The following is a 12,758-nucleotide window of genomic DNA, read 5'->3' on the forward strand; positions in this document are numbered from 1 at the left end:
TATTTGTTAAACTGTTACTATATTTATTAATCTTCCAATACAGTGTATTATTATTATTATGCACCAGATTTTTAACTAATCATGCTTCATTATTATATATAACTAAAAATGTAATTCCTGTTCATATTTTTACTTTTGTTAATTTATTTTAATGTTTCAAGCTCTCTCTATATATACTAGTATATCATAATCTATATTAATAATTTATCTTAAGTTTCATGTAGATTTGAAGTTATTGTTTTAAAAAGCAATGTAGTGTCCGTATTAAAAAAAAGTTATATTCCAAATTATCATAGAAAAGCGTTTTTTACACTAGATTTAAAAAAAAGTAAATACTAAAATCGGGAATAGGTTTTCCATCTACAAACAAAAGAGTTGATTCATTTATTGGGTCAAGTTTTTTACACTTTCAGAATTCACTTTTCTCCAAAAATTCGTGTAATTTCATGTTAATATTTGTTCATTCTTTAAAATAATCTTCCGACAAATAAATATACATGTAAGAAATACTGAAAAATAAGAGAGATATTTAATTATACACGATTCATTAATCGGCTATTTCTATGGTATTTTTAAATTTATTTCGATAATGAAAAAGGATTACACAGTATTGCCTAGTTTTTACAGACTGGTTTTTGTTTTTTTTTTCTTTTAATCATATGATTTAAGGAAGTGTTATGAACTAAGGAAATTACAAAAGAAATCTGACAACTAAGTTGTCATACTTTGCTAGCTTTGGTTATTTATTCTTTCATAGTGGACAAGTAATTATACATGAAAGAAGTTACCTAAGATATCTTTTTTGGGTTGGTGGGTAATTTATGATGGAATTATTAATGTAAAATTATCATATGTTTAAATCAACAAAAAAAATGTTTAATTTAAAATTATCTATTTTTTCTGCTGCCTCAGCTGCAAAATCCATTTCAAAGAATTTTTTTGATTTTTCTACGTTTTCTATGTTAGATGGAAGAAAGTAAAAACCGTTTCACTAAAAAATGTACAACTAATAAAAAGTTACCCTAGATTATTTTTGGGGGGTAGGGCTTGAATTATAATGAAATTATATTGTAATATTACTAAAAGTTTATGATTTAAACTTTTAATACTATTAAAAGTTGAAGCTCAAAAAGTTGGGAAAAATTAAAAAATTTCATCAAAGGCAACTTTGTTGCTGACAAGAAAGTTTCCTGGGAAATGATTATTTTCTCTGATACAGTTGAGAGATAATGTTATTGTTAGTACTTTTCATGATACATGAAAATAAATTTAAAAAAAAATTTTTCAAAATTTTCAAAAAAGTTCCAAAATTTTTTAACTTTTATCAACTCGCCCACCTAAAATATTGCACCCAAAGTATTTTTTCCTTTTTTTTCGGTCGCTTGTACTGCTGTTATATTTAGGAAGACATTTTAAAAATTTAAGTTAAAATAATGCAATTTATAAAAAGAATTTTACGATTTTTGTGGAAGGGGAAATTTTTTTTAAATGGTAGGAGAAGTACGCATCAAGTACTGAGCTTAATATAAACTGAGGTTACATTTTAAAAATGTTGAGAAAACTGACCAAAAAGAAACTATCTACCCTCACCCACATGAGGATATTGACTCTAAACGTTTACCAACAAATTGCCCCACGCTATTTTTTTTTTTTACAAAATTTAATAAAAATCGGTTTATCTAATATCATACTTATTAACACGCCAACTGTACTGTTCGTTTGTACATACGTGAGTACAAACGAACAGTACACCCCTTTTTTATTTATTTTTTTTTTTAGGGGGTCATAAAACGTTGAGAAATGTAAACAAATTATACCCAATTTTTTGTCTAATTACTGTACTTACTTTCAGCACAGCTGATGCCAATATAATAAAAAAAAAATATATAATCAGTGCAGTTTTTCCCACGAAAACACTTTATATTATTTCACTACACTGACTAGCAACAAGAGTTTCCATGCTTCCAAATATTAACAATATTTGAACTCAAAAGATCATTTGTCTGGGATGCTTGATAAGGTGCTAAATTTATCATATTTTATAAACTGTTGTAACTATTACATTCCTATTTGTTATAAAATAAAATTTGCCTCTTGTTGGAAGAAGTTACCTTCAATTTTATCCACAATCAAGACTTACTTTGTAATAGTCTTTAAAAAACCTGTTTGTTGTTTAACTGTAAATGTTTTCATTATAATTTTGTTTAATGCTCACTACTTGTTTTACAGGAGGCGGAAAGTGCCATTGCGGCCATGAACGGACAGTGGCTGGGTAGCCGTAGTATTAGAACGAACTGGGCCACGAGGAAACCTCCTGCTCCAAAAACAGACAGTAAGTCGATCTTTAATTGAATTTATTTAAATTTTCTATATATTTTTTTGTTTAATTTTTATGTTTTTATTAATTTTTTTCAATTACGGTTATTAGTGTGTATTATTGTTTACTTAAGCTCTTTTCTTTCTTAACCTCTCCAAAACACTTAGCCAACCGCATTTTATCTGTTGAATTTCTCTATTTATTCTAAATAAGGTACAGCAATTAATTTAATTATTATTCCTGTTTAATGTTAGTTTAATGCGTAATTATTTATATAAGAGTTATATCTAATTTTATATTTAAGTTTTTTAGAGTGGACCAATGCTGTTTACTCTGCCTGCATTAACATATGATTAATATAATTGGAAGGTACTTGTAATTTCTGTTTATAAAGAGGATAAAGAAAGAAAAATGTTTTTAATTCTTATTAATAAAATAATATTGAAAATCATTATAATAAATGAATTCATTCATTTCATTATAAAACAGATTGAATAAGATTTAAATCTCTAAATCTCATCTTAAAAGGAAACTTATTCCATCTAGTAGATAATTTAAAAAAAAAAAAAAATCAATTTTTTTTCTGTTTTGAAGTTAATTTAGTTTTGGCGAAACTAAATGATTTAATTTATTTTAAGCCTTTATTAGAATAAAAATAACCAAAAATGCAAGATTTTAAAAATATTTTTCTCTCCTATTCTCTCGGCTCTTAAATAAAAACTTTCAATAGATGAAACGGCATATTTTTTATTCAATTACATAAACGAAATTTGAGAAAAATTTAAGTCAATTATTTATGTGAATAATTATGAGTGAACCGAATTCTTCATTTTGACACTACATACTAGGAATGATAATATTATATTTATAATACTATGCTGAGTTGAATTCTCCTGCTAATTTTAAGTAATGTCTAAAACGTATTATAACATAACAGAAGTGATACATTTTTCTGTTTATTTTACACCATTCTTTTTGTCATTACGGTGGCTGAAACAAATGTAAAGCACCCGAAAAAAGAGCTATCAGCCGAAATTAATTTCTTTGAGAAAAATGAGGTTCTTTTATCAACGAATCAATTACTGTGATGAGTAAAGTGAAGTTATCACTTGTAGAACTGATTTTTACCTTAATTTAGTGAATTGAACATGTTGATAAGTGACAGTATGTTCGAATCAGTGAAGAAGGCAATGAGAAACCACTTTCACTTGTAAATTTAACATGAGATAGTTGTTTTTCTTGGAAATACTTATGCCATTTTTGAGATAATGTGTGTTATATATCATATCATTTACAACAGTTCGATTATTGTCATCAACATGCAGCGTGTTCAACAATGCTACTGCATAAAGGCCAAAATTTTAAGCGTGTATTCCATATAAAATATTGCGCCCACTGTGGCGCAATATTATTTATCTGTCTGAAACATTATTGTTTTGCCCAATGGATCGGCTTATAGTTAACTTTCTTTAAGTTTTAACACTTTCTAGATCCTAAAAATCTTTCAGTTTAGTTTTAAAATATAAAAACGTTCCCTGAATTTCTTAATCGTACCGTTAAAATATCGTCCAGTTGAAATATTATTTCTAAAACAAACAATAATCACCTAACTGACATTAATTTTATACAAAGTGAGGCATTCTCAAAATAAAATAACTTCATTTTGATAACCATTTATTCATTAGTGAGGGAGAGTCTTGGCCTTTCATCTGGAGGTCACGGGTTCGAATCCTGATCAATCATGTCGTAATTCATACACTACAAAATTCCGTTTCATTTTCCCATGCCCAAGCTTTTCAAGCTTACGTGAAGAGTTAAAAAAAAATCTATTATAAATAACTTATTCTTGAATTATGAGACTAAGGATATTTAATTCTTTTCGAAAACAATGCCTCAAACTTATTTTCCATACATTTGTGTAGTTTTTAATTCTGTACATTAAATATTACCTTCTTTTATTCTGTCGTAGTGAAATATGAGACTTCATTTTAAGTTTGAAGAATCATTTTATGGTAGATCAGGGAATTTTAATGAATTTGCACACTAACAAACGATCCTCAAATATTTCACTTAAACTGTTATGCTTTATCTCCTAATGTGATTCGTAGCACAATCTTGTTGAAAACAGTCATTACTAAGATCAAGTGCTGGCATTTATGCTAAAAAACAAAACCTTGGTTGTCTTCACTTATCGTCCGCAGTAAAAAAAACTGTGTGTTCCTCAATTTCTCTAAAAACAGTAGAAAAGGGTAGCCTTTTACTCACTTAACACACAGACAATTTTCCATGACCAAGTGTTCTTCGTATTGTGTATTTACTTGTAATATTCCATTTTTATGTTTAAAAGAGCGGTTATTGTTGGATTTAGGATTGGTATTCTATCTGGATCAGCTAACACATTTTTTTCTTATGAAACATTTGAATTGCCATAATGATCTCATAATTTCAACGAGATTTTTTCTCTTTATCCACGTATATTAACATAATGGAAAGAAAACTTAACATCAATTGCTTTTAATTAACTAGAGTAAGCAACTTCAACAACAGCTCGAATTTCATATTGTATAATAATAATATATCTATTTCTGGTTATCAGACACCTGATTGCTACAATGAAATTCTCCATTTTTTCTGTTCTTGGTTATTTTTCTTAATCTCGTCTTTCAACGAAAGTTAGCAACCATCGGTGCTACACTCCCATAGAAATTGCAACTCTGATCACTTCTCATATAGATTCCTATGCCAAGACCATCCTTCTTCTGTACCTATTTTGTTGACCAGTAATTCATTTAATCTTACAAAATTACCTGAGAGATATTATATTAATTTTGTGGGTATGACCTAAATACTCATATTCTGCGATAAATACAACATTTTGGCAGAATATTAATTATTATCAATTTGTTCCTTCGTGCTAGGTCATCACATACCTGGATTAACATAATCCAGTAATAATCATTTCTTGAATTTGTTTCTTGTAAACTTCAATCTATAATAAATTTAAATAATCCTGCTTACCTTAGCCGATGGCTACGTTATACTTTATTTAAATATTACTAATACTGCTTTTAAAAATCCTCTATATATATTTTTTTTTTATTTTCCAATTAACAAGTTTCAACCGTTTTGGAGGGCTTCAATTGAAACAAATATTATCAGTAGTTGTTTTATAACTTTTAAATATATATTTAAACAACCAAACGTATTTATTTCTTTGTAAACGCAGCGCTTATCAAGAAATATAAATACTATAATTATAAATATAAATGCTATAATATAAAACTAATACTATAATATACTAGTATAATATAACTAATACTGCAATATAAATACTATAATTTCTTGATAAATATTAATATTTATCAAAAAATTGTGTCACTTAGCACATGTTATTATAATGTCGTTCTTTTGTTATTTCACGGACAAAATTTAGAAAAATTGTTCTTTAAACTTATTTGTGGTATATTCTGCTTCAATATTATCTTCCTTTCTGTAATTCACAAATACATTTCATTACAATTATTTTGTTTATTCTTAATTAGATTTTTAATGTTGAACACAGTAATACATGATGAGAAACTAAACTGAAAATATTTCATAAAACCAGTAATTAATATAAAATATATTTTTCCGTATTGATTGTAATCGGGGAGTCTTTTTTTGATATTAGTTTCCATTTAAGTTGCTACAGGCGTATATTTTATCACCTTCTTGTTTGGAGTAGTAAATATTTAATAAAACTTCTTACTGATATTCCCTTCAAAATTTCTGTTTTTCTTTCAACGTTCTGTTATTATTCTGCCTCCTTGGAGTCTCCTTATAAATGTGAGAAGCGGCAGAAAGTTCCAAATACAAATTTTATTACAAAACGTACCTTTATTATCAAATTATTTACCCTTTTATATCTTCGGGTCTGCTATTTGATTACTTAGTTTAACAACATTTATAAAAAGGAATATACTTATTCGTAGAAAGTTATTATTTGTGATATTTGTTTTTAATTTCAAGTTATTTCTTTTTACCAGTAAATATATTACAAATTAAAATTTCCAAGCTGTTTTCGTACTGTCTAAAATTAGTATCATTTGTTAGTTAGATTAACATCTATCTGTTTAGCATATGATCTTTACCATAACTGTTATCAGAATAGAATTCTGAGGCGTAAATTTAATAACTTTACCGGATATAATAGATTTCTAATTATTCTTTATTATAGAATATCAGAATTTACTTGTCTAAATTATAAAATGTATCGGATATGCATTTGTATTATATTTTTACGTTCCGTTTCATTCCAAAATTAATTGAAAAATAAGTATTAATTTGTATTTATACTAAACTTAAGAACAAAAATAATGTTAAATTAATTTTATTGATTGCTTAGTAGATATAACAGCCCTCACAATTACGAATACCAACAACAAAGGCTAACTTTTTTCGTGTGTTTTTTTTTTTTTGCTTATGCAGAATCAGAAACATTTTTTATGCGATATTCATAGATAATGTATTAAAAATATTTAAAACTATTGAAGCTATATAAAAAAAAAAAGACGTATTGATTTTTGAAAATATTAGCTTCTTTCAAAAGTAGATAAGAAATTAATTTCAAACATACTCGTATTTAGTAAATTATAATAAAATTCAGTAACATTGGTTTAGGTTTATCTGTTTGTAGTTAACCTTAATTGTTCTTTTCAAAAATTATACTATTGAAGAGTTGGATAATTTTTAACCTACTTTTTAAACATTAAATTATGTTTTCTAAAGAAAACTCATCCTAGAATATTTCAATTTTTTCCATTACCAGTTTAAGATTCTTTTGTCATCACTTACTTAATTTGTTTTATAATGCTTCATTTTTACTATTTATCAGTTTTATTTGAATGACAACATATTAGCCAAGTATTATTGCTTTACTTATTTCTTATTCATTCTCATCTACATTTTTTTGATATGATTAAGTTCTACTTTCCTTTCAAATTGTCATCCATCATTTAATTTAATATTTCATATTCACCGGTAATATCACTTTTAAAATTACTTTAAAAATATATACTCAATTTAAAATACGTTGAATAAAACATTTATTAATGTTTCATATCAAGATTGTTATTTTAAACGAGCCAAACCATAAAAGTTATTAAAAATATCATGGATTCATAACCATTCCCATTGCCAATTTTAAAATCTATTAAAAATTTCATCAAACCGTATTTTTTTGTGCAATAATTTTGAATTTTTTTTTTTAATTGCCGTATTTATTGATAAGTGAAAACGAGTAAAGTTACAATAAAGATTCTAACGATATGGGAACGATTGTAAAATAACGGTAGATAAAAAAATAATAACTTTTAATTAACGACAGTAAAAAATAATTTCATAAGGCTTATTATTAAAAATTAATAAAATCAATTACGCTTTGTTTTTTTAAACAGTTCAAAATTTTGATTCTTTATACTATTTTAAAAATATATTTAAATGAAATAAGGAAAATTTCCACGTTCATATAATTACATATAATCTTAGTAAATATATTTATCTAGAATATTAGCCAAAAATACATTTTTATTTGATAGAATTTCTTAAATTATCAATAAATAATTAAATTATATTAATTGATATATATAATATACTTTATTACGAGGTCACACTTAGCATTATTATATTTTCTTAGGTATTTTGTGATTATGACTGGCACACTTAGACTGCATTTCGTATATAAAAATAAAAATGGCATTTTTATTTAATTGTTACCAGTGAGTGTCAAATTTATTGCCCAGCAACATTTTGACAATATTATCAGAATTGCTTAATTAATTACTATAATTAAATAGCTTCTAAATGTTGTTCGTTATCAAGAAAGTTTGATCGACAATATTCTACTACATATTACAATTGCAATCTGCTGGGAACGTACAATGAAATAGAATAATATGATGAACTGCACGAAATTTTTTGTGTACTACATGATAAAAATGACAATAAAACTAGTAGTAGTGAGAAATTTCAGCCTCATAAATGTTTTATTATTTTTTTTTTAACCTCCAGAATCACCATTAGGCATTCTTCAGAGGACGGAGATGAATCATTTGTAGCTTGTGTGAAAATGCCATGCCTGACCGAGATTCAAACCCGGAACCTCCAGATGAAAGGCCGAGACGTTACCACTCGCGCCACGGATGCCGGCAAATGTTTTATTAATCCAAACAATCCTCTGCAGTACTTTTAATGCGTTTTTACCTAAGTTTCTTATTTTTTTACGAATGAGTATATCTAAATTAAAATTTTGAGGGTAGCTTCTTTTCATGACTACTATCGATCAGATAAATAAGAGAAGTTATTCCGAAGGTTCAATTAAAAATCCTAGCCAACAGGTTATTTACGTGTGCAGGAGTATACGTGATACGAGATACGCAATGCATTCTTCATTCAACATCAGTTTTCTCTGTTGTACTCAATTAGACGCTGTAGGAATTGTGACGGAGTGGTAGAGAGAGAGTCGCAGGAGGGTATATACGCTCATTCGTACGGGCATACAACAGTCAGTGTAATGTTTGCCCTCTACTAATTGCTGATCGTGTACTACATGCTCTCGGATTAGGAATCTACCCTGGGACAACCGGGACTCACAGTTTCCGGTCACTTGATTCAATTTCCCGACCATGTTCCCTTTTTAAACAGGACTCGCTTGGGAATCGGTCGTACGTACGTACGTACATTCCATACTCCCGGTTTACCCTCTTCTTCGTCATTCTACATCATTATTATTACTCTTCTCTCCAACACCGGTGGATCAGTATCGTATCCAACCCCTCTACAGATTTCATGTAATCTTCCGGTCTAATAGAAGGCTATATGGTACGCTTGTATACACCTAAAATTATTGTAATAGTGGACCAAAAATACACAACTAAAATACAAAATTATAAAATAAACCTCCGTTTTTGTATGTTTATAACAAAAAAAAATCTATTTGACATGAGAGTTTATTACCCTTTGGAATTAAACAATTTAGCTTTATTTTTTTTTCCAAAACCAAACAGTCCCCTTTGAAATTAAACGTAAGAACTTCAATAGCTATCTCAACCCTCAGAAAACCATTACCAAATTCGTTTAGAAAAAAAAGAAACGTAAATATATATATATAAAGGAAAAAAGAAAACTGTTTTCAATTAGTGTAAATCGATTTAAATATCCAATTAAACGTAATAGATTGGTAAAAGGAGGTAATACATGCTACTGTTTATACTCTTTCAAAAAGAAAAAGAGAAAGAAAAAAAAGAAGAAATTCGTAGTAAACTTTTATAAACGTTACCTTATAAAGGAAAACCAAATTATTTTATTTTATATATTCTTTCAAATTGTATAAGGGAAATTCGTACATTTCTTTGTCTTAATATGTATTCTTTTTTATAAGATAAACCAATAAGATTTATTTAAACAGTCTCATAATTTTAGTAAAAAAAAAAACCAAGAAAAAACGCAAATTTAATGGAATTACTTTATTATAATTTTCCTGTATAATAGAGTTTTTGTTTCGATATTATACGGAGCGTAATTCAGATAACTTCAATTTTACCGTGGAAACGTATCTTAAGAAATTGATGTCTTTTCTCGGAAACGCTAAAGATAAAAATTAAACCCTTTGAAAGTGCGGTCACTTATAAGTTTATTTGTAAACATAACAATTACAATTTAGGCTACATAGGACAGATGAAAAGAAAAATTGAAACTATAATAAAGGAGCATTTGCTCACTGTAGGTACAGAACACCAAACAAATCTGCTGTAGCCCAGCATTCCCTGAAACAAGGTCACAAAATTAGTTCATTACAAATGATAGCTTCAAAACCGTGTATAAACATGAATTGAGTAGCTGTAATACTTTCATCACTTTTGAAGTAAAGATTTTATTGTTTAATAATGGTACGGAACCAATAGCGCCTGTCTGAAACTTAAATTTTTTAAATATTCATTTGTGAGTTTTCAATCAAATGTATAATTAACTGTTAACCTCACCCTTAAAATTTTGTTCATGGGGTAGAAAAATTTCTCTGATTGGTTTTAGATTCACGTTCTCTTTATTTTTTTGAGAGACGTTTTATCTGTCACAGCTACAAAAGAAGTGAACGCTAAGAATAATGGTGGGTCTACTTTGGAGGTTTAAATGGTTTAGTTTTTAACTAAATAAAGGCTTTCTAATTGGAATTGCCTAGAACGACAACAGATATTTGTACATTGTTACTTTTCTGGCATCATAACTTTAGAGCTATGCTGTAAGAAGGATATATGGTAATTAGTCAAAAAACTTTTAATGATTTTTTGCATTTCTCGACATTTCATGACTCGGTGACAACAAAAAAAAACTGGGGGATAATATTCGTTCGTACGTACGTGCGTTAGTGTGTTAGTGTGACTGAATAAACCTATTTCCATGAAATGTTGTTCAGAGACACTCGTTTACATGGAATATTTATTGGTAAAATGTTGGACTCTATTTATTCATGGGAGGGTTTTGTTGGGAGTCAATTTTCGCTAAAATTTGCATGCATAACCCCATTTTATAATAAGCTCAGTGTATGCTTATCTTATCATTTAAAAACAATACTTTGCCCAAAAATTACCTCCTTCAACAAAAATCTATAAAAGTTATTTTTTTATTTATTGTATATTTTTTAACCGAATTTTTTTATAGAGTTTAAAATACAATTTGTTAATTTTTCATATTTTGAGGGGTTGTTTAAATTTTTAGTTGTATTAAAAGTTTAAATAATAAACTTTTAGTGCTAATATTACAAAAATTTTAATCATAATTTCCTCCCACTAAACAAGAAAGAAATTTTGGGTAAATTTTTATTGATTGTACAATTTTTTAAGTGGATGGCTTATAGTCACTTATATTTAACATAATAAACGTAGAAAAATCCAAACGTTTTCAAGGAAGGTGATTTTGAAGATAGGAATCAGAAGAAAATACCGTTTTTACTTCCTTGTACGAAGTAAAGGAATTATTGTGATCGCGACAAAAATTCCGGTTTTCAGATTTCAACGGAAGTATCCATTTTGACCATAGCTGAATTCATTTTGACTAGTTTCGGCGTTACATCTGTACGTAGGTACGTATGTATGTCGCATAACTCAAAAACGATTAGCCGTAGGATGTTGAAATTTTTGATTTAGGACTGTTGTAACATTTAGTTGTACACCTGCTCTTTTAATTGCAGTCGACTGAAGCAAAAGTGTCCAAAAAAGCCCAAAATCCAATTTTTTTTTTTTTAAATTTTGGACGTTTTCTTAACTGCAGTAATAAACACTCATTGAAAGAATTTCAAGGATATATCATAAGTGTTACTTATTTTCATTGGTTCCAGAGTTACAGCCAAAGAAAATTTTAATTAATAAAATAAATATTTAATAAATATTAAATAAATTAATAAATAAAGTAATAAGAAATAAATATTTAGATCTTAGAAGAGGAAGGCAAGTCGGTTCGAATCAGACTTCATCTCCTATTTTTTAATTTTATATATTTATTTATTAATAATTATTAACCTCTGATTGTAAAAAAAAATTACGATAAATAATAATTCAATATAACAATAAAAAAAATGACAAAATATCAGAAGTTATGATGAAATAAAATTTTATGTACTTTCCATTTAAAAAAAAATGTTTATATGTCATTTTAATATGCGTAAAAGGAAGTCATGTAATGTTCGCATCAGATTTTTAAAATTTTTAAAACGTTTAAAACATAATTAAAATTTGATTATGAAATTTTACCACTAATTATCCGCACCCCAAAAAAACTTAGGTAACTTATTCCTTTAAGACTATTTTTCCACTAAATAAGAATAAATACAATTTCAGGAAAGTATTACAACTTTTTTTCAGCTTTTCCCTTTTTTTTGTTATTCCAAAATATCAACTAATATTAATTTGTAGTGTTTCGTTAATACTGTTTGAAATGGTCTTCTAGGTTTACATATTACGTCAATTTTTTGTAAATAGCTTATGAAGGGTAATTTTGTTTTAAAATTTAAATCAATAACTCAAATTTATAAGAAATAAAAATATAATAATTTTATATATCAAGAAATTTGGGATAAACAACATTCGTTATCCTAGCAACGCGAGTCAGTGTTTAATACTTTTGTGTGTTTGTGGGGCTGTTAAAAAACAGATAAAAAGACTTATCTGATTTTTATGAAATTTTGTACTTTTATTGCTGTAAGGAGGATCACGACATATATTTCTTTGAAACTTCCGTTTCGAAATGGCCGCCAACAGAGTGTCGACATTCAAGTTAGTCCTTACTGAATCACAACCTGGTTGATTCTACATACCTTTAACAAGAAGTTTTATTTTTTATACTACAGTTTAAACAAAAATTCAAAAAATATGGAGACAGTGCTTAAATATGTATTTCAAACATCGGTCAG

The 12,758-nt window shown here is 27.3% G+C and overlaps 1 protein-coding gene across 1 annotated transcript in view; it reads left to right on the forward strand.

Annotated features, from left to right (window-relative positions):
• Positions 1-12,758, forward strand: part of LOC142324456 (nucleolysin TIAR-like) — a 1,191,620-nt gene that overhangs the window by 1,033,050 nt on the left and 145,812 nt on the right. Inside the window, exon 5 of the mRNA XM_075365284.1 lies at positions 2,230-2,332. Within this exon, the coding sequence (XP_075221399.1) occupies positions 2,230-2,332 (103 nt within the window). The remainder of the gene's footprint in view (positions 1-2,229; positions 2,333-12,758) is intronic.

This window comes from Lycorma delicatula, chromosome 5 (assembly GCF_047948215.1).
Source record: "Lycorma delicatula isolate Av1 chromosome 5, ASM4794821v1, whole genome shotgun sequence".
Lineage (NCBI taxonomy): Eukaryota > Metazoa > Arthropoda > Insecta > Hemiptera > Fulgoridae > Lycorma > Lycorma delicatula.